Source organism: Fundulus heteroclitus, chromosome 21 (genome assembly GCF_011125445.2).
Source record: "Fundulus heteroclitus isolate FHET01 chromosome 21, MU-UCD_Fhet_4.1, whole genome shotgun sequence".
NCBI classification, from domain to species: domain Eukaryota; kingdom Metazoa; phylum Chordata; class Actinopteri; order Cyprinodontiformes; family Fundulidae; genus Fundulus; species Fundulus heteroclitus.
Window position 1 is genome coordinate 174,015 of NC_046381.1, and position 27,879 is coordinate 201,893.

At 40.9% G+C, this 27,879-nt stretch overlaps 1 protein-coding gene across 1 annotated transcript in view; it reads left to right on the forward strand.

Annotated features, from left to right (window-relative positions):
* rnf152 (ring finger protein 152) overlaps nt 1-27,177 on the forward strand; it is a 65,950-nt gene extending 38,773 nt beyond the window's left edge. Inside the window, exons 2-3 of the mRNA XM_012882583.3 lie at nt 9,095-9,179; nt 25,660-27,177. Of these exons, the coding sequence (XP_012738037.2) occupies nt 25,801-26,451 (651 nt within the window). The 5' untranslated portion in view covers nt 9,095-9,179; nt 25,660-25,800 and the 3' untranslated portion in view covers nt 26,452-27,177. The remainder of the gene's footprint in view (nt 1-9,094; nt 9,180-25,659) is intronic.
* Nucleotides 27,178-27,879: the final 702 nt, after the last annotated feature.

The following is a 27,879-nucleotide window of genomic DNA, read 5'->3' on the forward strand; positions in this document are numbered from 1 at the left end:
TGACAAATTGCCACCCCGGGTCCTTTGCTAAATCCCTTTTTTATCTGCCTCGCCTGCAAATTCTCTGGCGTGGTAAAAAAGCGCCGAGACTCTGCTCTGCAATCTATACGCTCCCCCCAGCAGGGCTCATTATCTTAAGTGAGCGTCGATAGGATGCAGAGAAGTGCTCAGTCTCACCTCTGCGTGAACAAACGAGCGGCAGGAGGAATGCCGGGGCGGGTTTTTTTTTTTTTTTCGTGTAACCCGGTTCAAGCGAGTGTGAGTGAACATCTTTGCTTCTTGTTGAGGTGTTCAGGTACGTCTGGAGGAGCTTCTGTTGTTCTGTCACAGCTGTCAGACACCAGGCTGCCTCTGAAGACAGCAAAACCTGCCAGCAGGGGAGCAGGCATGCAGAAATATCAAAGCATATTGTTGTGGCAACTAGGGCTGAACAATTAATCGCATTTTCAACATAATTGCGATTTAAAAAAACGCAATTTCCAAATCGCAGAGGTCTGCAATTATTGGCTATGTAACAATCAGGGAATTAGACACGTCCATTAGGTGTTGGTAAAATGTTTAAAGTGGGTTTGCCTCCACATGGAAGGGAAGACAGTTGCAGCAGTGAGATAATCTAATTTAATTACTTGTTTTAGAGTTTATATAATCATACATAGCATTAAGTACTGGTCAATCAGTTTAATACATAGACTTGTTTGTTGGTTGCACTTTATGTCCAACAAGGATTGACGTCCAAATCAACTAAAAGCTGTTCTCTTGAATAATATTCTGATTAATAGAAACATTAAAAGTTCTTGTTTTAAATAGTCCTTGTTTACAAACGTCTTTATTTAGAGGTCATTTTTGTTGCTTGTGGTTAACGCAGAGAAAAGTCAAAATTGCAATTTTGGTTGAAATATATTGTAGGCAGAACGCAATAATTACTGCTCTGAGTTTAGACGCTGCGGGTCTTTTAGCAACTAATCTGCACAGCGAGGAAACAAATTGATTTGTTGTTTTGTATATGTTTAAAAAGACATGATAAATTAAACTGGAAAAAAAAATCGTATTAAATCGCAATATTAAGAAAAAAAATCGCAATTAGATTATTTTCCAAAATCGTTCAGCCCTAGTGGCAACATTTGAGGACATTATCTGAAAGAGGGGCCATTGAGATGAGGGAAATTAGCTCGCTCCTCAGAGAAATGCCCATAAAGAGCTCCCAAAGATGGTTTGGAGTCCTTTTTTATGTCACAGAGGACTCGTTCTTGCTGCACAACCAGTGTTGTATAAAGTACTGAAATCTCAGAGTCAGGTAAAAGTATAAGTACCTCTCCAAAATATGACTTTGGTAAAAGTCCAAGTAACTGACTGAAATGTTACTTGAGTAAAAGTATCTGAAATGTCTTGTACTTAAGTATGAAAATTACTGTAAAAATAGATGCACTCAAGTAATGTAATAAAACGTAAAGGTAAAAAGTAAAACAAAGCAAATGCAGTTTGAATGACATTTTTTAGATTTTGGTAAACTTTGAAAGTCAAATTCACTTGAAATAATATAAACAACCAAGTGCAGGAGAAATTTAGACCAAGTTTAGACAGAAAATACAACCTTTTTGTAAGCTTTCAGTTTTCCTTCTTCAAGTAAGGTCAGTGCTATGCACTTTAAAATTGTACACAACCAAGTGCAGGCAAAATTTAGACCAGGGGGTGTATACTAAGAACATGATTAAGTGATAAACCAGGTCCAGTTAACCTACAGGAAGTGGTAAACCTGCTAATAGATACACCTGCAGGTGTATCTATAGTTAAGAAAATTAGGACTCTCTGCTATTAGATGCTCTACCTATACCACAAGGTTAATTTAACCTGCTTTACTACTGAACCAGCTTCTTATCCTGTTGGTGGTGATGAACAAGGCCAGGCAAATCCCGACTTTGTCGCAGTCAATCAGTAGGTGGGGTCAAAACACTTGCCTGCGTGAGTCTCTCTCTCTCTTTTTGTAACGAGTAACTAAACCAAACATTAAAAATGTATTGGAGTAAAAGTATGCAATTAGGTTCAGAAATATAGTGAAGTAAAAGTAAAAGTTATCAAAAAATGTTATACTCGAGAAAAGTACTCCAAAATATACTTAAGTACAGTAGTGAAGTATTTTTACTTTGTTACTATACAACACTGTGCACAACCACCGAGCGTTTTCCCCCTCCGCTGGATGTTTGTGTGTGAAGCTGAGAAGATACGGTGAGAATAACAATGTCGGAGCTCTGAAAGCCCTGATGTGATGAGATCAGAGCGGAGCTACGGCACGCTGCAGCCGCTCGGCGTACCGATGTCCAGTCGACAGATTCTAGCACCAATGACTCCCAGTAATCTGCGTCTGGATGACTTTATCACTCTCTGGGGGTGATTGTGTTTCAGCTCATTGAGGCTTGCAGACATTTGCTCCCACACAGCTCTCTCTCTCTCTCTGTTATTGTCCCCCACAGCATTTCGCTCTGGTTGGGATCTGGGCTTTGACTGGGCCGTTAAAACATTTTAGTTTGTGTATTTCTGAGACATTCTCTTGTAGATCTGCTGCCGTTTTCAGGCTCACTGTCCTGCTGATGAAGCATTTTGGGCCAAGCTCCAAGAAGTTCAGAGTTGACTTAGTTTTGACCGTTTGCACGGTTCTTAACAGTTGTCTTTGTGTTATTAAGCTGTATTATCTTCTCCTTTTGTGCTTTTTGGCCAAATGTATCCACCTCAGTCTCAAGATGCACAGATCCGATACCCGGATTGGATATCGGTTCTGATATTGACTAATTAGCTGGATCGGATGTCGGATGAACGATGCCGATCCGGTCCTTTCTTTTTTTTAATCAATATCACACACGACAATACAGTTACAGAGATCTAATCACCTCAATTCTGTGTTTGCAACACCGGTCATGTCATCACGCACAGCAGCCAACGATGAGAAAACACACAGAGCAGGGGTGTCAAACTCATTTTGGTTTAGGGGCCACATTCAGCTTAATGTGATCTCAAGAGGGCCACATGAGTAAACTCATTGCAAGATTAAATAGAACTAATAAATGTGGAATTGTTGTTGATTTTTATATTAAATGAATTTCACTTTTACACAATATATTATGAATAACCTCAGCGTTTTTAAGAAAAGTATGTGCAATTTCAACAATACTTTTACTCAGTTAAACATTTACTTGTGCATTATGCATAAGAACTGATCACAGTGATTATACAATGTTGAAAAACATTTATTAACATTTTTGGGAACTTAAAAACACTGTCCTGCATGACAAAATACATCAAACAGATAAAAAATAAATGATTTAAAATCAATTTTCCACATCTGAAGCTCAATTCTACCATCTGCTGATTAAAACACAGCGCCCCTCGTGGACAATATAGGAACTGCAGATTTTCAATTAAACTAAGTACATGTTTTTTTCAATAATTTTATCATTCTCTTCCTTTTATCGCCTCTTTCTTTCACCTTTTGTTTTTTTTCTTCTTGTTCTTCCTTTCCTCTCCTACTTTCCCATTGTAGTGTCCATATCATTTGAGATATTCCCCGCATGAATCATAATAAAACTATTCACATTCATAAATCAAGCGGAGCACTATGGCAAAAGCAGTACTGCTCCACTTGTGAAAGTCAAATCTGATGAACTCTTTTTGGCATTAAGACAATAATTCTTATTGCCACATTGCCAGACAGGACACTGGATAAAAAAAAAAAATTACTTATTTATTTTTGTTTAATAATGATAATGCATTTAGCCACCGGGCTGGACTAAATTGCTGCCGGATCCGGCCCGCGGGCCGTATGTTTGACACCCCTGGCATATAGCAACAAGCAGCAAGTGCCAGACCGGTCCAGCTGAGTCTGCTCTTTGAAAAAAAAAAAAGGAGAGGTACAGCTCTGCAAACTTAAGTTGCTCCCATATTCAAGATTTATTTCCCCTCCTTTAGCCCTTCCAAAAGAGCCACACTGGGTCAGTCTCTATCCAGTCGTCTTGTAATGAACTTGCAGAGTTTGAGGCGGAGCTCTCGGGTTGTTTTTGCACTTTTTCTGAGGATCGCACACGCTGACCTTGGGGTGAGTCTGCTGGGACGTCCACTCCTGGGAAAATGGTTGCCATCCTCAATGTCTTGTAATTAATCTCTTTTTAACCTACTTATTGGGCATCAACCTGGTTACGATGATGATGATTATTATGATGATAATGAGATACACACCCCTCACAACCCCACAAGGGATAGACGTGTTATAAAACGGATGGATGGATGAGATACACCTGATATGGAGGAAAATCTGGCAAGTAAAGCTGGATCTTCATGATAGTTGCTGGTCTCCTGTTGTTTATTAGTCCAGCACATGGATAGATGTCCTGCTGCCTTGGAGACACCTTCAGGTCTCCGCTGCAGAGATGTAAATTAGCACTCTGACCTCCAGTTTCAGTCTGTGGCGAGTCCTGATAGATTTGTCAGAGTAAGACGTGAGTCATGAGTCGGAGCTTCGTGTCAGTCAGTCTATCGACCCGGTTTGTGTTTTCATCCAGCCACGCGGGTCGCCGTCACCATCCGTGCCCCGTGAAATATTCCTGTGTTTGGGTGATGGCCAGACTCGCGCTGTGCCTCGGAGCTGTCGCTCGCACCAGCAGAGACAAACAGGGAGGGAGTGATGGCGTGAAAACAACTGACAGAAAACATGACAGCCATTTGTCAACGTCTGGACTCAATCAGCAGCCGGTCCCGTATTCACAGGCTTTTGCTTTTTGTTGCTTTCCTGCTTTTCGTCTCTTTATTCTGGGGATGTTCTATAAGATGTGCTGGAGTTGTTTATTGTTCATTTTTTTTTAAAGCGTATGTTGCAGCTAAGCTGACTAGAGTTTGCTCTGCAGCTGTTACCAGATGGTTTCTGCTATCTTCACGACCGCCGCTGTGTTGTAGGATTTCAGTTTGCTTAGGATGATTCAATGTTGTTAACTGGTTTACATTCAAAGGAATCAGGATTGTGAAACAAGTATTTGAAAGATTTCTATTTCTAAGATATTATTTAGGTTCAAATTATCTCAGATGGGGAGTTTGGTTTATTCCAAAACTTTAGGAAAGTCGGAAAGGATTTACTGTAAGATTAAGGTATTTAATCCATCCATCCATCCTACAAAACCTATTAACCAGCTCATCCCTCTATTTATTTATTTATTTATTCATTCATTCAGTCAGTCAGTCAGTCAGTCAGTCAGTCAGTCGGTCATTCATTCATTCACACTCCCTGTTACGCCAACATTTGGCTGGAAGACTGGGGTAACATAATTAAAGAGTCTAATTGAGGGAATTATTACTATAACAAACAAAAAAAATCTCCAACACGTCGTTTAACCAGATGAACATAAATAAACGGCAATTAAATAAAACAGTTTCTAAGCTAAACAAACCCAACAAGAAACACAAACAAGTAGTTCTCTAAGTTGGGTCTTTTCAAATTTAACGAGCCGTAAACTAACAAGCAGACAAAATAGCAGAGGGTAGAGCAATCACAAGGTTCTCAACACAACAGTGCTTTGAGAGTCTAAAGGTCTGAATTGGTCCACAGCTTCTGGAGATGGTCCAATCAGAAGCCCAGCATGCTGGAGGCGGGTCTAACGTCCTTACAGCCAATCATAGGCACTTGCTGCCACAGCCAGTTTTGCATGATTGATATAGAGTCCAGTCTGCACCACTGGGTGAGAAACCTACAGCCGTAACCCTCCCCATCCATCCATGATCCACCATTTTCACCTATCCAATCATCCGTGCCCTGGTAGGCCAGGGTATAGATGATTCACACGCTCACCACTATCAGTGTGTGAATGGGTGAATGTTGTTTTAAGCCGCTATACAAGTAGAGGGTAGTTACCATTTTGTATGGTCACACAATCCATCCATTCATCTCTTCATCCACCAACCTAACCAACCATCAATCCATTCACATCCATCTTGCCAATCAATCAATCAATCAATCAATCAATCAATCAATCAATCAATCAGGTCTCAGGAATGGTTTCAGGAGGAAAACAAACACCCTTTTCCCTCAGGGAGACTCTCTAACTCCTTTAGGTGTGTCCCAAGGTGATTCCAGGCCAAAACATATATATATATATATATATATATATATATATATATATATATATATATATATATATATATATATATATATATATATATATATATATATATATATATATATATATATATATATATATATATATAGTCCCTGAAGTGTCAAAACCTTTAAAGTGAGCTGTACTGGAGAATCCTGATCAGTTGCATGAAGCCTCTTTGACTTGAACTCCTTAGGAGGCAAAGGAGCAAATGCTCTGATGGAGAACAAAGAGAAGAAGCTAATTTAATCCACTGGCATACTAAATGTAAACGGACCCTTTAATATGTATAATTTTAATTGTTTGTTGTTCTAAACTCTTGAATTCTCAGGCCGAAGTCTCAGTTTAATAATCACTGTGTTTCCAGGTGTCAGAGGAATGTTAGTTTATTCCTATAGATTTCTTTTAATCCATTTCCTTTGCACGTGACTCTCTGAAACAGCCGCAGCTTCTCTGTGAAATTGCCATTGATTTAAAAAGGAAGATGGGGAATGGAAATTAATGGCAGTCACAAGGGGGAAGCAAGGACACGGAGGAAAATTACAAAAAAAAAAAAACCCACAAAAGACAACCTTTTGAAGAAACGACAGTAAAGATCGAACGGAACTTCAGAGATGGCGGAATATCACAGTGATCCTAAATAATCACGAAATCAATCAATGAGTTCCATAAAGTAGAGCAAGATTATTCAACGAGACCTCAAAGTGCAAGTAGAACCGTCAGTGAGATAAAAGAAAACACAAATTAGTTTTTATTTAAAACAAAGAAAAAAAGTGAAGAAAATATATTCCAACAATAAAAAGTTCACCAACTGTAAATCTTGAGATGTAGGATCAACATTTATCCATTTATCCATCCTTCAAACCTTCGTTTCTCCATCTCTTCACTCGTCTTCCTAACCTGATGTGTGTTTTCTGCTCCAGCTGTTTGCCGTCTTCCCCGTTGGTTTCACCAACAGGAGGCGGACTGTTTGCTCAGTATGGATTACTGATCCTGTCCCTAATGCAGAATGTAGTGTGCCACTGCTTAGATCTCTAAGATCCCGTTTAAATGTTTAGTGTCTGGACTCTTAATATCACCAGGCAACAGCACACACTCGTTCGGTGGTACTTGACCCTCCTTGAATACGTTCATGTCAGTCAGAGCACTGTGCTTCTCCTTTAATTGGCGTTTTAGGTCGTGATTGCATTAACTAGAAAATAGCTGTTCTCCATTAGGTTTAGCAGGACTTCAGCAGGATGGCGGTTAACGGCTGGAACGTCAGCAGAAAGCTGTCCCACATTATTTAAATGTAACTCACAGCTGAGAGGAAATGAATGCATGAAGGTTAAAGTGGTTGCTGAATTATACAGAAGCTGTCAAGGGCTTCTTACGCGCTGTAGGGTTGGGATTACATTATGAGATGCATATCCTGGACATGTGTAAAGATTATCTTGCATGCAGGTTTTTTGTCTTTTAGAGCCGTGTTCTCTGAAAATGTCAATTTGTTCTTGTACGTGGTTGATGTTGACGTGTTTTCCTGAAGCAGCTTTCCATTTATTCAGCTGTTTATGAGGTCCAACACTCTCTTTGTGTCACATTTTTATGTTATTCTTTTGGACCCAATGGATTTTGTTTAGGTTCCTCCCAAACATTTCTGCTCAAGTAAATTTTCCTTGTCTTGATGTTGTTGTGCCATTACGAAAGTTATTTAATGTTTAATAAATAACTCTCTGTCTGTTGGGTATTGTCTGATGAATATCAGCCCAAACAGCTGAAAATCAGGACAATAGTTGAAAGGAATGAATTTGAGCACTAACAAACTCTGCACACACATATACGCTGCAAAAACGGAACTAGAAATAAGTAAAATGTTCTTTAAAATGAGTGTATTTGTCCTTGATTAGAGCAGGTAAATAAGATGATTTGCCAATGGAATAATATTTTTGCACTTAAAATAGGAACAACTCACCTCCATTATCTTATTTCAAGTGCAGTATATCTAATTATCTTATTTTAGGGGTCAAAATACTCATTCCATTGGCAGACAATCTTATTTACCTGCTCAAATCAAGGACAAATACACTATGTTTAAGAACATTTTACTTATTTTTAGATCCGTTTTTGCAGTGTAGAATAAAGGAGTGACAACTTCTCTTCAAGTTCAAGAATTTATTAACAGAAATAAAATGAACATCCAGAGAACATGATAATATAATGCTGTTTATCTGAATTAACACTATATTTCAATCAATAAATCCTCTCTACTAGGCTAGTGAAGCTTAACTAAACTACTAAGCAAAATGAAGATAAAAAGAAGCTAAGGAACTATTTACATGCAAAAAGGGAACTACAAGTAAGTACAGTTTTCTTGAAATTAGTGTATTTTTTTTCTTGATTTGAGCAGTTAAATAAGATCATTTGCCAATGGTATGAGCATTTTTACCCCTAAAATAAGATAATTAGACATACTGCACCTGAAATAAGATGATGGAGATGAGTTGTTCTTATTTTAAGTGCAAAAATCTTATTTCATTGACAAATAGTCTTATTTACCTTCTCAAAAATACACACATTTCAAGAGAATTTTACTTACTTTGAGTTCCCTTTTTGCAGTGTACATGCAAAAGAAAGAAAAAGGACAAATAAAATGGTTGAAAACTATAATCAGAATGATTCAGTGAATCCTGGTTCACTGCAGATCCAAGTTAGAGAACCAAAGTTCATCTTAAAGAATGTGGAATAAGATCAAACTAGCATTGATAATTTAGAACGACATTTTATTTATTATAACCCATTCATAATGCAAATCCTGAGTTAAACAAAACATCATTTGTGGAAATAACTCAGGAATCAGAAACTAACAATTCAAACAAAAATAGGATCATTTCACAGCATTTATCATGTATAAATCAAACAATTGAATGCGTTGACGTCAAAAATAACTTAACTGGGTCTCTGTTGTTGTTTTCCTCTCTTAACAGAAAGTTTCCCTCCTTTTGGGATTGATTGTGTTTACGACTGGATCATCATCTCTGAGGAAACCGGAGCGACATCTTTACGGTCTTGGTGAGTTACTTTGGATTATGTTGAATAAACATACTTTGTCAAATAAAAATATCTCAGCAGTTTGCGTCTTGATGATGATTTTATGACGTAAAATCAGAAAGTATACAAGAACGGCTCAGATGGAAGTTACAGTGCATTCATGGAAAGTTGATTGGAAGGAAAACATTTAGCAGGAAAAAGTGCTCCAGCAGCCTTGAGATGATTGTCAAGCCAGACCCATTCAAGAGTTTATAGGTGCATTGATTAATTTATGAAAAAGGAGGCCCAACCCAGTATTTGGTGAATAAAAATTTAACTTACTTTTCACAAAATCTCAGGAGACGTGTGTTGTGAATTGATAGTGTATAAATAAACTGAATTCAATTCAATTGAAGCCTGGCATTTATGTTTAAAATATTGTTTTTTAATGATCCTATGTAATATTTTTGGGTTTTCTATTTCTTAAAGCAATAACCATCAGAATTGTGGTACAATTTAGCGTTTCTAAAACTAACTTCCGTACAAAAAATTCTCCATAACTGTTCATTTTTATTTGGTGATGCAACATAGTGAACGCTTGATATAAAGAAAACAAAGTTTTTCCCCTTGATAACAACTTATTAAGACCAAAAAATGTTAGTTCAAATAAAGAAACTAGTGTTTTTTCTGTTACTTTGAGTTCATCATCCTGTGATAAACTGAAACTCTACAGCAGTAACTCATGTTTCTATGTCCTTGGTTGAAAAAGCATCTCTGTAAACCAAATCAGGTTGAAGGAAATCATAAAATAGTATAAAATTGCTTTTTAAATTGAAAGATATTCCTCATGCATGCTTCGTGTCAAACTGTCGGCGAAGACTTCAAGGTGCTAATGGGAACCTGGAAGAAACGTTTTGAAGGCGGCTCTTAAAACGTGTCATCACCTCATCACCACCTCAGGTTTTTTTCCCCAACAACCTCGCCTCGAAGCTTTGACAAACCAGCGGTGATGTGCCCCCCCCCCCTGCAGGGCGTCTGATACTCCATCAGGAGCGTGACGTACGCGTCCTTCAAGGTGGAGGTTAAACAGAAGCCAATGCATCCAACAGGTTGTGCTTTATTTATTCACCCCAGCCTGGAAGGGTTACCTGCTGAGTTCTGCAGTGCTCTGGTTGTCCTGCTGGGCAGCTTGCTGGTGTAGAAATGTTCTGATATCACCGGAAGAGAGGCTGCGATAGCATTTGGGTTTGATTGAAGAGTTTCATTCTCTAGCTTGAGGTGCTGAATTGTTGAAAGTGTCACTTCCTGAGCGTTTCAGTGATCCTAATCTCCACTGTTATCCGTCGAGTCTCAGTCGAGCTTGATGGCTGAGGGCCACTTTAGGACCTGGAGATAGAGATGGAGCCTCTGGCTGAAGGACCCACAGCGTTTTTTAACTGCAGACTCTCAGGGTAACAGCTGAGGAAACCTCGGTTCTGCTCAGATGTTTTTAGACTTTAGCGTCACTTGCTTTGAAAAACAATTATCTCCTTTGAAATCTATTATCCACAGGTTAGCTTTAGTTCTGGCGAGAACCAAACAAACCACAGACTCTTTGACTTTGCCGCTCTTAATTGTCACTTTCTGCTGAAAAATAACTTTGAACAGCATAAAGTTGTATATTTTTAAATGCATATAAGAAAAAGGCACCTCGTTAATTTGCCTGGCTCCAGTGGGAGTTAATTGATCAGGTTGTAGCACTGCAAAAACAGAACTAAAAATATGTAAAATCGTCTTGAAATGTGTGTATTTGTCCTTGATTTGAGTAGGTAAATAAGATTATCTGCCAATGGAATGAGTAATTTTACCCCTACAATAAGATAATTAGATATAATGCACTTGAAATAAGTTGATGGAGATGAGTTCTTCCTATTTTAAGTGGAAAAATCTTATTCAATTGGCAAGATTATCTTATTTACCCACTTAAATAAAGTACAAATACACTCATTTCAAGAAAATTTTAACTTATTTTTAGTTTAGTTTAGTCTGTTTTTGCAGAGGACACTTGTCCTTGCAGAAGGACATCCTGTTTGGTTGCCTTCTCTTAACCCAGCAGCAACTGCTTGTTTCCGCTGTTAGACGCGCTCTGAAGGAGTTTTATCTGCGGTCCAAACTTGGGTATGTGTGGGTGAACAGGTCTCCACGCCAGCTTAGTGCCAATGCTGCCTCAGCACCGTACCCACAGACTCCTCAGACAGCGGAGGAAAACATGTTTGCTTCCTCTCTGACCCGTTTATCCTCCTGCAGAAATCCCACAAGTTCCACCACATCAGCAGGAGATGGGCAAAATAAAAAGGATGTAAAAGCACGCAAAGATTAATTAGGCACTAAAATCCACTCACACGGCAGTAAAGATCCATCCAGCTGTCATGTGTGCTTGAGCCGCTGTAAATCACTCTCAGCTGTTGTGGTTTATGATTTCATTTGGTGAAATAGTGTGTTTCCTCCGCTGGCGTTCAGGTGAGAATCTCGGGCTCCAAAGGACGACTGAGGTGAGGAAAGAAATGAGTTTGGCTGCTCGCTCCATCCCAGCTTCTGTTTGTGAATGCAAATCCGGACTCAGAGCCGATAAATCAGCTGGTCAGATAATGTAGAAGTGGATGAAATCGGCTTATCGCGGCTGGCATTTATCAATATTTATGTTGGCAGTGGCGACACATATGCCATTTTCTCAGAGAGAAGAGAAAATATATTTTATCCTCCCAGCTTCTGCCACCCATCCATCCACCATGAAAACTCTGGGGTGATTGTTTATGCAGGGGGTCTGCAGAGTCCTCCATGTGTGAACCGTTCAACCATTCACTGTAAAACGTGTGCTTCTTTATACATAGGCAGCCATGTTTATTGGTAACCCTGTGGAGATGCGTACAAAGGCTTTGAAATAATTGCATCTTAAATCCTGTAAAAATAATCTCTCACTAGAAAATGTTGGAAAATTCTGCCATTCATTGTGATTTTTATTCACGTATTGGTTTAAATTCACTGCTGGGACACTTGTTGTCATTACTGCTGTTGGACAACCAGTAAAACAGCTCTTAGTCTTCTTTTGCAATGTTTCACAAGGTCTCCACAGGTTTTCCACAGGATCTTGGTGGGAAAACTGAAATGGTCGAAATGGTTGATTTTGGGTCTGATGATCCATTTTCGGGCTGCACGATATTAGAAAATGTTGCGATACACGATATTATTAGTAATTGTTGCAATAACAATATGGGTTGCGATAATTACAGAAGAAATGTAAGTGTTAAATGACTTTCTGTTTTATTATCACACCAAACACAGACCCCAGTTAACCAGCAGTCTATTCAGCTACTAAAAGAGAAACACATTCATCATTTCCGTCTTAAACACACGGTTTTAATAAAAAGGTTCCGATTTGTGATGTTTTGGCAATAAAACACCTTTGTTGTATTTCTGATCAACTTTATCTTCTCAACCTTCTTATGTTGCATTGAACAACTAATGTCACCAAACATGTTAGAGCCTGACTCCAGTGTGCTTAAATAATTAGCTAACACTCTGGGCAATTCTTTGCAATATGCATATTGCAATTCATGATATTGTGATGACGATAAGTTTACGTTATATTGTGCAGCCTTGATCCATTTCTGTGTTGATCTGACCTTATGGTTTGGAACATGAAAGACCCAAAGATGAACCATTTGCAGTATTCTGGTTAAGGACTCCAGATTTAAAAAATAAATAAAAATAAGTTCATGATCCAAGGGACCAAACAACGTTCCTGGAGAGTTTGAAAGAGAAATAGATCCTCAGCATCACAGATCCTCCACCTTGGGCAAAAGTGGGCATGGCGTTATTTTCCACATATCCTATGTTTAAAACCCAGCTGGAGGGGTTCTAAAATAGAAAGTACTCCTGGGTCAATGTGAGCTTCTGTGCTTTCTGTGTCTCTGCTCTGTCTTCTCTAAGCCCCAGTGGGTCGAGGCAGATGAGCGTTCACACTGAGCCTGGTTCTGGTTCTGCTGGAGGTTTTTCCTCCCTGTTAAAGGGGAGTTTTCCTCTCCACTGTCGCTTCATGCATGCTCAGTATAGGGTAGTTCACGCGTGACGTCAGCGCTACATCCGGGCACTGTGGTTGGCAAAAAACAGAGCTGCTCTCGTCTACAACATGACAAAACGGGTGATTTAAAGCGTACTTTTACTTCGTTTATTTTTGGAATCTAAGCAATGCCTACGACTTGTTGTGCTCCCGGTTGCACGGAGAGGCATTCCAAATCGTTGGATGTACGTTTCTGTCGTTTACCGAAGGAGGAAGGACGAAGAAAGAAATGGATATTTTCAATGAAAAGAGCGCAGGCAGACCCTCCCAATGGACTGGGGGAGCGATCATATTACGACAGAATTTGCAGTCTACACTTCATCTCCGGTAAATACAACTTAATTCTGCTCTAGTCATTGTTCTACTTAAATAGCGGCGGAGGGGAGGTAGCGATCGCTACACGGGCCAGGGAAGCGGCTGCTGCTGCTGTAGCAGCCGCTTCTCCGGCGGCTCCATTACGCCCCGGTTCACGGGCGCTTGTACTTCTGTGTTTACGCTGCAATGTCGCCAACACCCCCACCCATTTTAACAAGACAAAAACACCTAAATAATCCGTAGTGAATGATGTTTTTTTTAACCTACCTGGCGAGTCTTCCTCTCTGCTGAGACGCGGTCGGTGTCCGACGTCGCTTTCTGCTGTTAAACAAACATGTCTGAACATCCATCCATCCATTTTCTGACCGCTTAATCCCTCATGGCGTTGCTGGAGCCTTTTTCCCGATATGAAATAATTGTAGCCGTCCAGTGATTTCATGTCTTTCATGCTCTCTCATCTGTACTGGCCTGCCGTGTTTATAAGGCAGCTGTATGTCGCGGTACGGAACACTTGGCCAGCATTTCACAGACTCGCTCCGTCCCTTCAGGCTTTTGCTGTGTGGATCTGGCAATCTGATACCATCAACCATCAACTTACTCTTAAAACGATCTTGTGATACGTTATCTAAAGAAGAAAAATACGTGGAGAACTCGTCGGTTTCTCTGTTTGCGTCCGCCATTGTGTTCGCCTTTTGCCTACCAGTCCGGCGCGCATGCGCGAAAAACCCGGATAAAAACAATAACAATGAAGACGACTGTCAACAATGCAGACGACTGTCCACTGTGGCTCTACACTCTTTCAGGAGCTCAATATTTCCTTTTACGAATTTGCATAATAAGTGGAAGTCGAATGATTTGATCTTTTTATTAAACTGCCTTGGGACGATATTTGTTGTGAATTGATACTATATATAAATAAACTGATTTGAATCGATTGTTGCTGAAAAACTAAATCTTACACTCTCTCTCACAAAACCCTTCCATGCAGGATTAAGGCATCTTTTGCCGTCTTGGTGTGTTTTGTGGAAGGATGATGCGTTGAGAGTCGCTGCATTCAGCCGGCCTGTTGAGGTATTCACAGGCCTGCTGCAGCATCCCGGGTCGAGGCAGTGATATAGGGATGATCCGTGCATTCACCCAGCTGCGGGATTTAAAAGGGAAAACAAGAGAGATATGATTTGATGAGAAGCGGGAGAAGGAGCGACCTATAATTTAAATTTGAACCCTTTGATCAGCCACTGATTTAGTCAGCTGTCATTGTTTTGAAAAGAATGATGTTGGGAGACTAACAACCCCAGATTTGATACGCAGCACTGATGTGAGTGCCGCTCTTAAATCACCTTTCCTGCACTGCTGGCTCTTATTGTAACGGCTCAGGTGGGATATCGCCGTATCTAGGTGTGTAGCAGAAATGTTTTATGAATGAGACTTTTGGCTCACCGTCCCAGTAACACTCAGAAAACTCAGTATGCTTACATCTGTGACGGTAGGACAGAAAAGACTTTTACCACTGCTGGATATGTAGAGAGCTTCTTGCTTTTGACGCATGGGCCGGTCACCGATATCGTTTGCTGTGCATTGAGTGCTGTCGAGGAGTTTTGGCCCATTCTTCTTTGAAGAATAGTTTTAATTCAGCCACACTGAAGTGTTTTCCAGCATGAACAGCCTGTAAACATCTCCGTCGGATCTAAGACCAGAGGTGTTTTTGGGCCATTCAGAGATAGACATGCTGGTATGCTTCACATCGCCGTCCTGCTGCTCTGCAGAACTTAAGCTAAACATTGTGAATAATGGCTGGACATTCGCCTTCATAGTTCCATCCTTTTTTTTTTTTTTCTTAATGTGTCCTGTCTGGCAGTGTAGCATAAGAATTGTCTTAATGGCAAAGAGAGCTCAACAGATTTTACCTTCACAAGTGGAGTATTACCGCTTTCGCTACAGTGCTCCGCTTGATATATATGCACAAAGTTCTATTAGATTTTATTTTTGGGATTATGTTAAGTTCAATGGACACATAAAAGGAAAGGTAAAAGTGAAAGAAAGGAAGAAAAGTTTACAAAAATACAAGAGAGGAAAAAGAAAAAAACAAAATAACATCCTGGGAGTCTGCTTCTATACCTGCAAAGAGAGATATAAAAAGAAAACCAGGAAACCCCTCAAACAGCCACAGTGGCGAAGCCCCCGGGAGCAGGGGGGTGATTACCTGACTCCGCCAGATAGATTTGCTCCGCATATCTATCTGGAAACCTTCCGTTGAAGTAACTTTGGGAAGGGGCGAAAATACTGGTTAGCTGATTGGCCTATGTTGGTGATAGACGGGCCAAATAAACCAATCAGACCCACGAAGCATATGACGTACTAACAGCGACGACGAAAACACAACTACAAGCCAAGCTCCTCTTGCTGCTGCAGGTAAAGGCTCGTTAGCTCAGCAAAGAAATACTCTGTAATTCCGATAAAACTTGCTCGATAGCCACGCTAACGCTAGTTTCATCGGCTGAAGCCGCCATGTTCTTTAGACTGAACTGTCGCGCTTCTCGTTGCGTCACACCTCAACCCGCCTTAAAGCCAACGCTGATTGGACGTTCGTTTGGTGAACGGCTCCAAATTTTCTTTAACGGAGAGTAGCCAGACTGATCTGCGAGTGAAACCTTGAAAGCTCGCGAGATCAGGATGGTCTCACGAGGCTAGGGGGGTGAACCCCATCATCAGGATAGGGGGGGGGACCAACCTAAACCCAACATACCCCTAATCTTATATGCCCGGTACATACTGCAAGAACCAAAACATCTCGATGTTTGGGATAATATTCAGTAACATTCTTGGGGTTATTTTAGGTCATCAGTGGTTCCAGTCTCTCTGTCTTACTGTTGAATCATGAACTCTGTCTATCTATCTGTAGATGTTGTTCTGGGTTCTTCTTGGACCTCCTGGATGAATCATGAATGAGCTCTGGTAATATTTTTGGTTCACTTCTGCTCTGTGTTTTCTCCATTTGTGGATAATGGGTCTCAGTGTGGTTCTGGAGACCCAAAGCCTTAAAAATGGCTTTAAAATCCTTTCCAGAATGAATTACCTCCATTGCTTTGTTATTGACCAGGTCTTGAATTTCTGTATATCGGGATGTGATGTGCTGCTTTTTAAGATCATTGATCCTACTTCATGTTGTCATACAGGTCCTATTCAGGAGATTTCTCGGTTCAGGCAGTAATGCCTGGGTTTGGTGAGTTAAACTGAACTAATTAACTGTAATTAATCCCAGTTAATTCCTGATCGAACAGATATGTGGTTCGTTTTTTGCATCAAGCCAGGCTGGTTTGGTTAGCTTTTGGAACCTTGAAAAATTAAATTTTTTAATTTTATTTATTTATTAAAGTTGTCCTTATTTGATATTATAGTTAGTTTAAGATGAAACGTTTAAAGAAAAAAGCAAAAAAACTAACAAAATCTGTAAAGGGGGAAATACTTTTTTACACCAATGATTTTAGTTTGAGAAGACCAGAACCGTGTAAATGTAGCCATCAAAATAGCCATAAAATACATGTTATAGGTCAGGGGTCTGCAACCTTATCAATACAGAGCGCTTAGTCCAGCTAAATAAAATGTAACTCTTGTTACAAATTACAAAAATTTAACTCTTGTTACTTGTTACATGGAATAAAAATCCATGTAAAAACGGTACTGGGACTTTTAGGGTTATTCTGTTCTGGGAATTCAATGCAATTATTCTCTGAAAATATTTATCCAAACTCATTAAGATCCATCGTGGAAGGTCCAAAGAGCCGCAGGTTGCAGACCCCTGCTAGAGATAAACGTTATAACCGAGATAATCAGCGTATCATATCATTTTTCTAGCATTAGAGACGCCCTTAAATGTTTTTTTGATGGTGTTTTCAGACCTTGAGAAGCTCATACCGACTCATGCCTGTCCTGACCACAAAAAGGAAGCAAAACATGTCCTACCCGGTATCTTTATGCAAACATAAAAACTTACAAGCTCAACACGTTTATCATTGATTCTGACTCTTTAATAGTATGATTCTACATGTTCTTGGATGTGCTCGTGCGGCTCCTTCACACCTGCTCTAGGAGACACACATCCATAATGAAGCTGCGTGTTTGAAGTGCGAAGCCGGATCCCGCTGTGCGTCACCGCCGCGCTGACATTTCACCGCTCCAAACCACCTGAGGGTTTCCACATGAAAACAATCCTCCGCTTCGTGCTGCTTCCAGCTATTTTATTATGTCAGACTGTGTGGGTATTTTTAACTCCCATCCGTGTCCTCAGGTGTGTGCGGCTGTTCCCCGGAGGATCACAGGCATGTTGAGGCTGCAGCTCGGTCACTCTTCGTCCTCTAACTACAAAAACAACCACCTTTCAAACAAACTGCAGCAAAAAAAACTTTCCCTCAGACGTTCGTTTCAGTCGCATCAACAACCGTCTGGTTTCTCCTGAGCCGTCCTCCGGATGGTTTTATTTTTTGCGTCTACAGTTTGAGGGTTTGAGAGAAAGTGGGTCAGCCGGCTCGCCCTGGTTCCTGCTCAGTTGAACCGATAAATCATATCATTACGCTGCAGACATAGTCGGTCCTCTCTGTTGTTTCACCACCTCGGAAACGTTGAGATTTATTTCTAAAAACGCAGAGGAAAGAGGTTCTTCTCCAACATTTTTATCATGTGCGGCTACATTCTGTTCTCAGTAAATAAATGGTGTTGTCAAAATGAACAAATACAGGTAAAGCATCATATGTACACACGCTGGATAAAAAGACACAATATGTCCGTACTGCCTGACATGATATGGGACTAAAGCTTTCCTGTTTCAGGTCAGGTACGATTAATAACCTTATTAAAGTAAACATAATGAGAGAGTTTTGTATTACTTCTGAACTTTGCATACACTAAGACACTAAGACAGTGGTGTTCAAACTTTTTGCCATTGGGGGCAAAAATGGCAACATTTCTTTTTTTAAATATTTTCTTTCTAATTGCAGAAACTACTTTACTTTTTCATATTTACTCGCTCAAAAGTACACTAAACACAATATTTGAACGAAATAAGCAAAGGAGTCTGATTTCTTTAGGAAACGCATCTGAAAATCCTTGTAGATTTGAAACATAAAAGGGTCATGTAGGTTTGTTGGGTTTAAAATAAAGGCAAAAAACATGAATTAATTTGTTATCATTGGTTTTTTAGATTTCTTTGTGTCTTTTCAGCAACAAAAAGTCACTGGATGTTTGCGGTTGTACTTTTTGATTAACTGAAAAGGGTTTTTGGAAAAGCCTGAAAACCAGTAAAAATTGCACAATAAATTTTTTTACATGTGCATCAAGCTCCTGAGTGGGCAAACCACATTTAGGGAATTCTTTAAATCGTGATCGAAGGCCACTAATAATAATTTCTAGGGCCACAAATGGCTTCATGGCCACAGTTTGGACACCAATGCACTAAGTGTACTATACATTTAGATAATTATGTAAAGCCTAGAGGATATGATGGATATAGAAGCTTTCATAGGGTAATACTCAGCAAATGGATGGATGGATGGGAGTCCTCCGCCTCTAGAAGCCTTCATTACAGCTGTTTCTGCATTGCTTTGGTGTGGAGCTCTTCCAATTTCATTTTTATCCACTAACTTTTTTCAAATCCACTAAAATCAGTGCAACAAAAACATGTTTACGTCCTATAAATGATGTAATGATCGTCAAACCTTTCATACTGAAAAGTAAAGGAGTTGTTAAACAGATCTAGCTGATCATTTTACTGCTGTAGATTCAGTTTTGATCATGAAAATTGTAATAATTTCCTTCAGTTTTCTTTTATAATCCTTAATTATTAGCCAGGCTCTCTGAAACAAATAATAATAATTTCATTTATATAGCGCCAAATTAACAACACGTCATTTCAAGTCTCTTTCCAAAGTCAGACTCCATCAGATCATCCAGGTTGGTGAGACAGTTTCCTCTCTAAGGAAACCCAGCAGGTTGCATCAAGTCTCTCCAAGCAGCATTCACTCCTCCTGAAAGAGCGTAGAGCCACAGTGGACAGTCGTCTGCATTGTTGATGGCTTTGCAGCAATCCCTCATACTGAGCATGCATGAAGCGACAGTGGAGAGGAAAACTCCCCTTTAACGGGAAGGAAAAACCTCCAGCAGAACCAGAACCAGGCTCAGTGTGAACGCTCATCTGCCTCCACCCACTGGGGCTTAGAGAAGACAGAGCAGAGACACAGAAAATTTTGCACAAAAGGACATGTCAGTAGTTGGAAACTTTAAATCATGAAAGCCTGATGTGTTGGGACTACACCTCCTCTCATTGTCTGTAAAGTATTTCACTGGATGGAGAAAGCTAAGCTGCAGAAGCTGCTCTATTGGCTGTAGCAGTGTAATGACTTTGTCCTAACTCAGTTCATGATTAAATTCGGTTTACTTGTTATTGTGACAATATAAGCCATTTGCAATGGTAGCATTTATTATTTTCTAACAAAAACGAGCAAGAACATGGAATCTTCTGTTTTTAGAGCATCTTGATTCATGGTAACGTAATTTTATCTTGTGTCGCTGGAACTGATGTTCAGAAATCAGGTATTTTAGCTTTGAGAAGATGTGTGGAAGGGAAAAGGCTGAGGGTGGAAAAGGGAAATGAGTCACTTGAAAAATGGAAAGCATGAAAAATTGATGTAGAGGAAGAAAGGATTCTCAGTCAAAATGGAAAAAAAGAAAAGAAAAAGAAGAGAGCATAGGGTAAAAACTGGGCCACAAAGTGTTTATGCAGATCAAAGTTAATCCAGGAACCTGGGAAAAGCATCTGATAAAACCTTCCTGATAGGCTGATGCCTATTTCCACCCTGCACGGTTCACCAGTGCATCACAGGGCAACATAGAAACATGCAGTCACATCTAAGGGCTGTTTTTACAGACCAGTTAAGCTCACATGCATGCTTTTGGACTGTGGGAGGAAGCTGGAGTACCCAGAGAGAATCCTTGCATACGCTGGGAGAGCCTGCAGAGGTGCTTCTGCAGCAGAACTGCATGCAGAACGAGCCCAAGCTGTCATTACGGATCCTCAATGCAACTGTGCTCCCAACTGTGCAGCTCTCTGTCATTCCAGAGAAAAAGATGATTCGCAAGAGGAAAACTTTTAAGATTGCTGTAAATCCTCCTGAGAGTGGATGACCCAGAAACCTCTTCCCGAGGTCACAGCGTGCCGAGCTCAGAGCAACGACAAAAAAAAAAAAAAAAACACACACAGGAGCTTCATCACAGACTCTACAGGCAAAGGAGAAAGCCTCTTTTCTCTAAAACAAGTTAGCAAAGCTGCATCTGAATTCAAAAACAACGGGAACCTTGGAGAACAATGTTGCTTAGAGAGAACGGATACCAAACGCAGAGATTGTTGACCAAAATGCACCGCGTATCAGCACAAATACTTCAATCTTGGCCCAAACTGGATCATCAAACTAGGGCTGGGCGATAAATCGATTTAATCGATTAATTCAAATTTACTATTCTTTAAGATTTCATTTTTGGGAAATCTGGATTTTATTTTGCCAATACACTCATTGGGTTTCCATGAAGAGAACAGCATGTGATGCTGAATATATGTTTAGGCAAATGTATTGTCAAAATATTGTTAAGTGGAAACTTTTTTTTTACCATAATACGAGGTACTTCATTTACTTATTTACTTTTTTTTTTAACTTAGTTTGAAGTTCACAAGTGCAGTGAAGCCTGTTCTTAGCTCAATGTGTAAAACCACTAGCAGCAAATGTTTTATTATATTTTCATTGTTTATAATGGCACGGCTGCCATCTTGTTTTACAAGCATGTTTCACAGCTTGTTTTTAGTTGCACTTTGAATTCAGGTCAACTCCCTGACGAAATGCTTGATATAAAAGCAAGGTTTTAAAATAATTTCTTTAATTTCTTTTTATGAAACAAAAAGGAGGAAAAAAAATCGATTCATCGGATTTGGTATGGTAAAATCGGAGATTTATTTTTTAATCCATATCGCCCAGCCCTACATCAAACACAGCAGCCACTTTGCTGCAGAATGGGGGAGGAAGTGAAGAATTAAGCTGGTGAAATGTCCCAGTCAAAGTCCAGGCCTTCAGAGATCCTTGCTGAAACCTTCTTGATCTGCTGGGGGAGTGCTGGAAAGAAAAGTGGGCTGTAATTCCTCCACAGCAATGAGAGACAGCAGAAAACTGTTACTGAGAGGTTTTTGCTGCTGAAGCCGCCGCCGCATCACGGGGTGTGTTTATTTTTTCTGCTTCTTTTCTTTTATCTTTGTCTAATTATTGTGAAATGGAACCGGGTGTTTTTTCTTATTTTGCAGAAATTTAATTCTAGTACGGCTTTATTGGAAGATAATTTGAGGAAATATCTGATGTTTTTTCTTTCTCTGGCCTTGTGATGTTTTTCCATCCAAGGTCGAGCTTGATCTGCGCTTAAATGAAACGCAGCAGCAGGACTGAAAGAGCCGCTGTGAGCATGTTTGATGTGAAATCTCTTCTTATCTTTCCTCTGCCACATCAGTCTCCCCGCGGGGCGCCGTGAGAGCTGTAATTACCTGAGATCTTGTTTTTTTGATAAGGAACAGAGATTCTCGGCTTGCAGGACAATCATTGGTCACCTTTTTTTTTTTTTCTATCTCTGTCATCATCCCCCTCTTCTCTCCACCGTTCTCCGTCCTCAGCCGCTTTTTACCCCTGAGGGGACGGCGTCTCAGTCGTGACGGCCGCGTGGAGAAAGTGAGAGAGGAGGAAAAACTCCTCAGCAGTTTTCACACTTGACAATTTGGGCAAAAAAAACTAAAATGTAAAGGCGGCTTGGCCCTATTTGGTATTCATTGTTTCCATGGTGGTATTTTGACAGGGCTTAATCATCTGTAAAAGCAAACTATCACCGCTTCCGCATGAAAGGACGTGATTATGCAAGAAGAAGAGGAGGAGGAGGAGGTGGAAGGAGCTCATGGAGTCTGTAGCCTGAAGGAGAAAGAAGAATCAGCCGTACTCAACACAAACACGCAGGCATAGGATCTCATGAAAACACTGCTGCAGTCACCTGCTGGATGATAAATATATCGTCTGCTATGCATGATAATTACGCCTCATCGTTCACCAGGAAGCCAATTGTTTCTCAGGTGGAAGCTCTGGAGAGCGACACCTTGTTACAGATCTCAAAGAAGGTTTTCAGGCGGTTCGAGCTCCAGAGCAGAATATGAACCAGACACCATCCGTACCTGCTTGTCCCTGCAGGATTATGGGTAGTTTGGGGACTGGTGTGAATCCCTAGCAGTCATTAGCCAAAAGGCAGGCTGCCCCCTGGACAAATCCCCAGTCCATAACGGGGCAACACACGACAGATTTAGTTTTGCTCTTGGCACAAAATGTGTTCATCATGAACATTTTTATAATTTCCTTCAGTCTTCTTTTACCATCCTTAATTATTAGCCAGGCTCTCTGAAACAAATAATAATCATTTCATTTATATACCACCAATTCATAACACACGTCATCTCAAGGCACTTTACAAAGGCAAATTCAGTCAAATCCTCCAGTTTCCTCTCTAAGGAAACCCAGCAGGTTGCATCAAGTCTCTCCAAGCAGCATTCACTCCTCCTGAAAGAGCGTAGAGCCACAGTGGACAGTCGTCTGCATTGTTGATGGCTTTGCAGCAATCCCTCATACTGAGCATGCATGAAGCGACAGTGGAGAGGAAAACTCCCCTTTAACAGAGAGGAAAACCTCCAGCAGAACCAGAACCAGGCAGACAACCTACCAGACACATTCCACATCTCTCTCGCAAACAATTTGCCTCTTGCAACAAAAAAAACATTTTACCTCTCCCTTGCAAACAATCAGCGCTGACAACGCAGCCATTTCACCCCCCTAGTCACCACTGCATCAAGTAGGAGAAGCGTCTATCCTCTTGCTGGTCCTGTCTGTTCAACTCACCGTGGCAGAGAAGGTCCCGTGGGTCCACCAGATCCTCCAGAGACACGCCCGGTTCGGTGCGTCGGGGCCAGAGGGACTCATCGCCCTCCTGAACACAAACTACAGGCGTCTTCAGTCAGTAAATCAATTACTTCTCAATAGAAATAAAGCCTAATTGTACTGCCTAAATATGTAACTTTTGTGCTTCAATAAATGGACGAGGAGCCCCTTAAATAGACGCATGTTGACAGAAAAGTTCAGATTTTTTAACTCGTTGCCCTCTGTCTGTGCATCTGCTGCACCGATTTTGTGCCTTTTGCATCGCTTGCGAATCGTTAATTCGCTCCTGAACGCTCCTTTACATACCTAAAATGTAAATCCCTTGCTCCAAACGTCTGGTTCGCGTTCAGTGTCTGCACAACTTAAAGCCAATCTAGAGAGACCAACTAACCCAACAATCATGTTTTTAAACTGGTAGAAGAAGCCAGAGTACCCAGAGACAGCCTCCTTGTGTACAGGGAGAACACGCAAAGTCTACACAGAAAGACCCAAGGATTCAAACCCAGGACCTTCTTGCTGCAAGGCAGCAGTGCTAGCACCTGCATTACTGTGCTGCCCAAAATGAACCATTTAATGTCATTTTCCTGCAACAGTAAATAACAGCACAGAAACTTTGATGCTATGTAAAAATAAATTGGTCAAAATTAAAACAGCTTAAATATGTCCATACAGCCCCACTCATGTTGTGGTTAAATAATCTATTAGAAAATTGCAGAGAAACACTCCAGTTTTGGTATAACTGCCTGAATATTTGACCTAATCTCTTAGCAGGGTTAATTTAAATTTGTTGTTTTGCTTCCATGTACACAGCTGTTGTAAAGGGTGCTTTGAGACACTTAATGCTGGCTGTTGCTTGCCACCTGGGTGATCAACCAAGTAAATATCTATGTTTTAACTGTCTAGCTCTTCATTTCAGGTGAAGCAGAATAATTTTGGGGGCAGGTTTCCTTCGTTGAACCATCCACTTTGCCCAGTGTACCATTAAAACTGCCGTTACCATAATTCACAGTATAGCGCTGGTGAAGGATCTGTCATCCAGGTCATGAACAACTGGACTTTTTTCCATTAGAGTTAGAAGACGTTTCAATTCCCATCCAGAAAGCTTTCTCAATTAAAATGTCTGAGTAATGTGGAGCTCCAAGCTTTATATTATTGCCCAGAAAGGCCTTGTTATGGCTTAGGTAACATACAAATAAACCGAAACTGGTCCCCCCCCTTTGCACCGGGGAGTCGTTTGAATTGAGAAAGCTTTCTGGATGGGAAGCGAAACGTCTTCAAACTTCGGAAAAAAGTCCAGTTGTTTTGTTTTTTAACCTTTTGTTGGAATTCACAGTATAGTGTTTTTAGGTTTGAAAGCCCCACCTTGATTCCTCCGAGCATAATTCTTGTCACTGTGGTCAATGGATCAATATTTTTCTACAAGGAAACAAAATAGTCAAACAAACCTGGGACAAAGTCACCTTTAAGTATAGTATATGTTCAGTAGAGTTTAGGTCTGGTTTATGGACCGGTTAATCTAGAAGCGGAATGTCAGCCTGCATTATCCTTTCCAAAGTAAGGTTTACTGTGTCTTTTGGTTCAATGTGTCTGTCAGGTCTAAGCACCTAGAACATTATACTACACAGGGAAAGAAAGACACAAAGACAATTAGTTTGTTTTGGTTCGCGAGGAGAGTAGGAAGAGACCGTACAGTTACAATCTCCAACCCACTCTGCCGGTCTCAGCGTTCTCCTCGGTTTTATTAAGTTTGGGGCGTTTCCCTAGTTACATGACTCAGTTGTCAACAAAGATACACAGCTGAGTAATCACGTTCAGTCAGCACATAATCTTGTAGCGGAGTCTTCTTGTTTCAGGAAGGGAAGAAACAGAGCATCTTCTGTTTCTTTGCACAGACATGATTAAGCTATCATGTGAGTAATATGATTATATCAGAAACTTACATTACTACATCATAACAAGATAAATCGGTTAATGAAGTATAAACATTAATCCCAACAGTGTCTAAAATGTCCAAGTTTTATCTGTCGTCAACCACTACTTCAGTGTGAAAAGTGGATCTTTAGTAGTTTCCAGTTTCTCAAGACCAGTGTTTGTTGTTCTTCTGTTGCAGATGGGCCATACAGCCAATTGAAAAGCGTTGACATCCCGTTAGAGCTGTGGACCACGGTGGATTGCTGAGCATCAGAACCTGCTCCACGTCGTTTCTGTTCTCTTAAGGCTAATTCCATTTTCCTGCGCTGTCGGTACCTGAATGGACCTTTCCAAAATGGAGACTCTTTCCCAGGACTCGATCCTGGAGTGCCAGATCTGCTTTAACTACTACAGCCCCCGGCGGCGGCCCAAACTCCTGGACTGCAGACACACCTGCTGCTCGGTGTGTCTGACCCAGATGCGCAGCACCCAGAAGGAGATCCGCTGCCCGTGGTGCCGGGGAGTCACCAAACTGCCCCCCGGCCTGTCCGTCTCTCAGCTCCCGGACGACCCGGACATCATTACCGTCATCGCCATCCCTCACGCCTCGGAGCACACGCCCGTCTTCATCCGCCTGCCCAGCAACGGCTGCTACATGCTGCCGCTGCCCGTCACCAAGGAGCGGGCCCTTGGCCTGCCGGGGGACCTGGGGTGCCGCTTCCTGCCCGGCGGCCAGCAGAAGGGGGTGACGGTAGTGACGGTGCCCGAGCAGCAGCCTCTGGGCCTGGCTGTGGGTCTGGAGGCCATTGGGCTAGACGGGAGCGAAGGCGAGAGGAGGGGCCCCGGCCCCGTGGGGGGAGGAAAGGGTTCCACGTGGTCCGGCGTTTGCACGGTCATTTTGGTGGCATGTGTGCTGCTGTTCCTGTTGGGAATCGTCCTGCACAATATGTCCTGCATCTCCAAACGCTTCACTGTTATCTCCTGCGGCTGAGGGAGGCCGCTCGGACCTCCTCCTCCCCCCCTCCCCCGTCCTCGCTGGCCCCGCTCCTCCTCAGGGACGGAGACGTCTGAGGAGGGGAGACTAAACGTAACATCCCGGGCGAATCAGACGACAGCAGAGCAAAGGGGAGTAATGCCGATGAACAAAGAGGGCAAGAAGGAGATCCATAAACTGGTCTGTCTGTGTGTTTTTGTTCTTCAATGACGGAAACTCAAAGTGGATATACTTTTTCCGCCAGCTCTCTGTTGGTTGTAAAAACTGCCACCTCTTTCTGTTTTGGTCATGTTCTCTTAAAGAACGTTCTGGACGTCACTGTGGATCGTTTTTAGACAACTGATTGTGTTTTTCTTAGCGTCCCGTAGACACACTTGAGGTGACTGGACCGCCTGTTAGCTCTGTGGTTTGTAGAAGTTTCTCAGTTGTTGGTGTTTTTAATTAGGCTTTAAGCGCCGTCTCCCCTGTTGGTTCTAAAGATCCAGAACCTGGACTCTGTGGGAATTAACGAAGCGTCTTTCCATCTTGATTTTCCTTTTTTTCACCCCTGTTTTAATTGAAATAATGAACGGTGTATTGTACAGCTGAAATACACACAGCCAGCCATGAGATGCTTTAGGATCGTAAAAGTGTGAATTTATATTGTTGTTTGAATCAGCCGATGGAAATTCTTCGTTGTTTGAGTTATATTTTAAGTAAAAACATTTGTTTGTTCAAGCCTCACATATCTCTTTGTTTCTATTTTGTGTGTTTTGTGAGTTTTGGCCTTTTAGGTTGGACAAAGCGAGCAGTCATTTTTTTTACCTCCAGGTGAAACAGAGGTGTCCAAACCTTTTTGCGATGTTTGCCAGAAGTTTGGACATGATGTTTCTTTGTTAGTTTGTTTGTTTCACCTACAAAAAAACTAAACATGCAGTATTTCAATAAAGAAAAATTAGTCTTAATGAGGAAATTGGATCTCTAAATTATTTTTGATCTGGAAAAAAACAGTTTTTTCTCATATTTGTTTCGCTCAAATGACTTATTATATTGAAAGACATTCTAATTTTTGGGGATGAAATCTCATAACTGAGTAACATGAACTAGACATGGGTCACACACAGCTTCCTTAGACAAGCTTTCTGTATTTCGCCTCATTTAGCGAATAGTGGTTCCCAGTTGTAGTACTATTTATAATTCACCTTAAAGTGCAAGCAAAAAGCAAAGTTAATAAAAGCAAAATAATTTGTGTTGCACTTAACATTTTTCAATTTTAAGTGTTCAATTTGTCTGTAAAGACCTTGCCCTGAACCACAAGAGAGAACATTAGTACTAGCTTAACTTTCTTAAATTTCTAAAGTAGATAAATGATAAAAATGGCAACTCAAATTATTAATCCTGCTCTCCGTCAGTGTGTGTTAGATTTCACATCACTCCTAAAAGAGA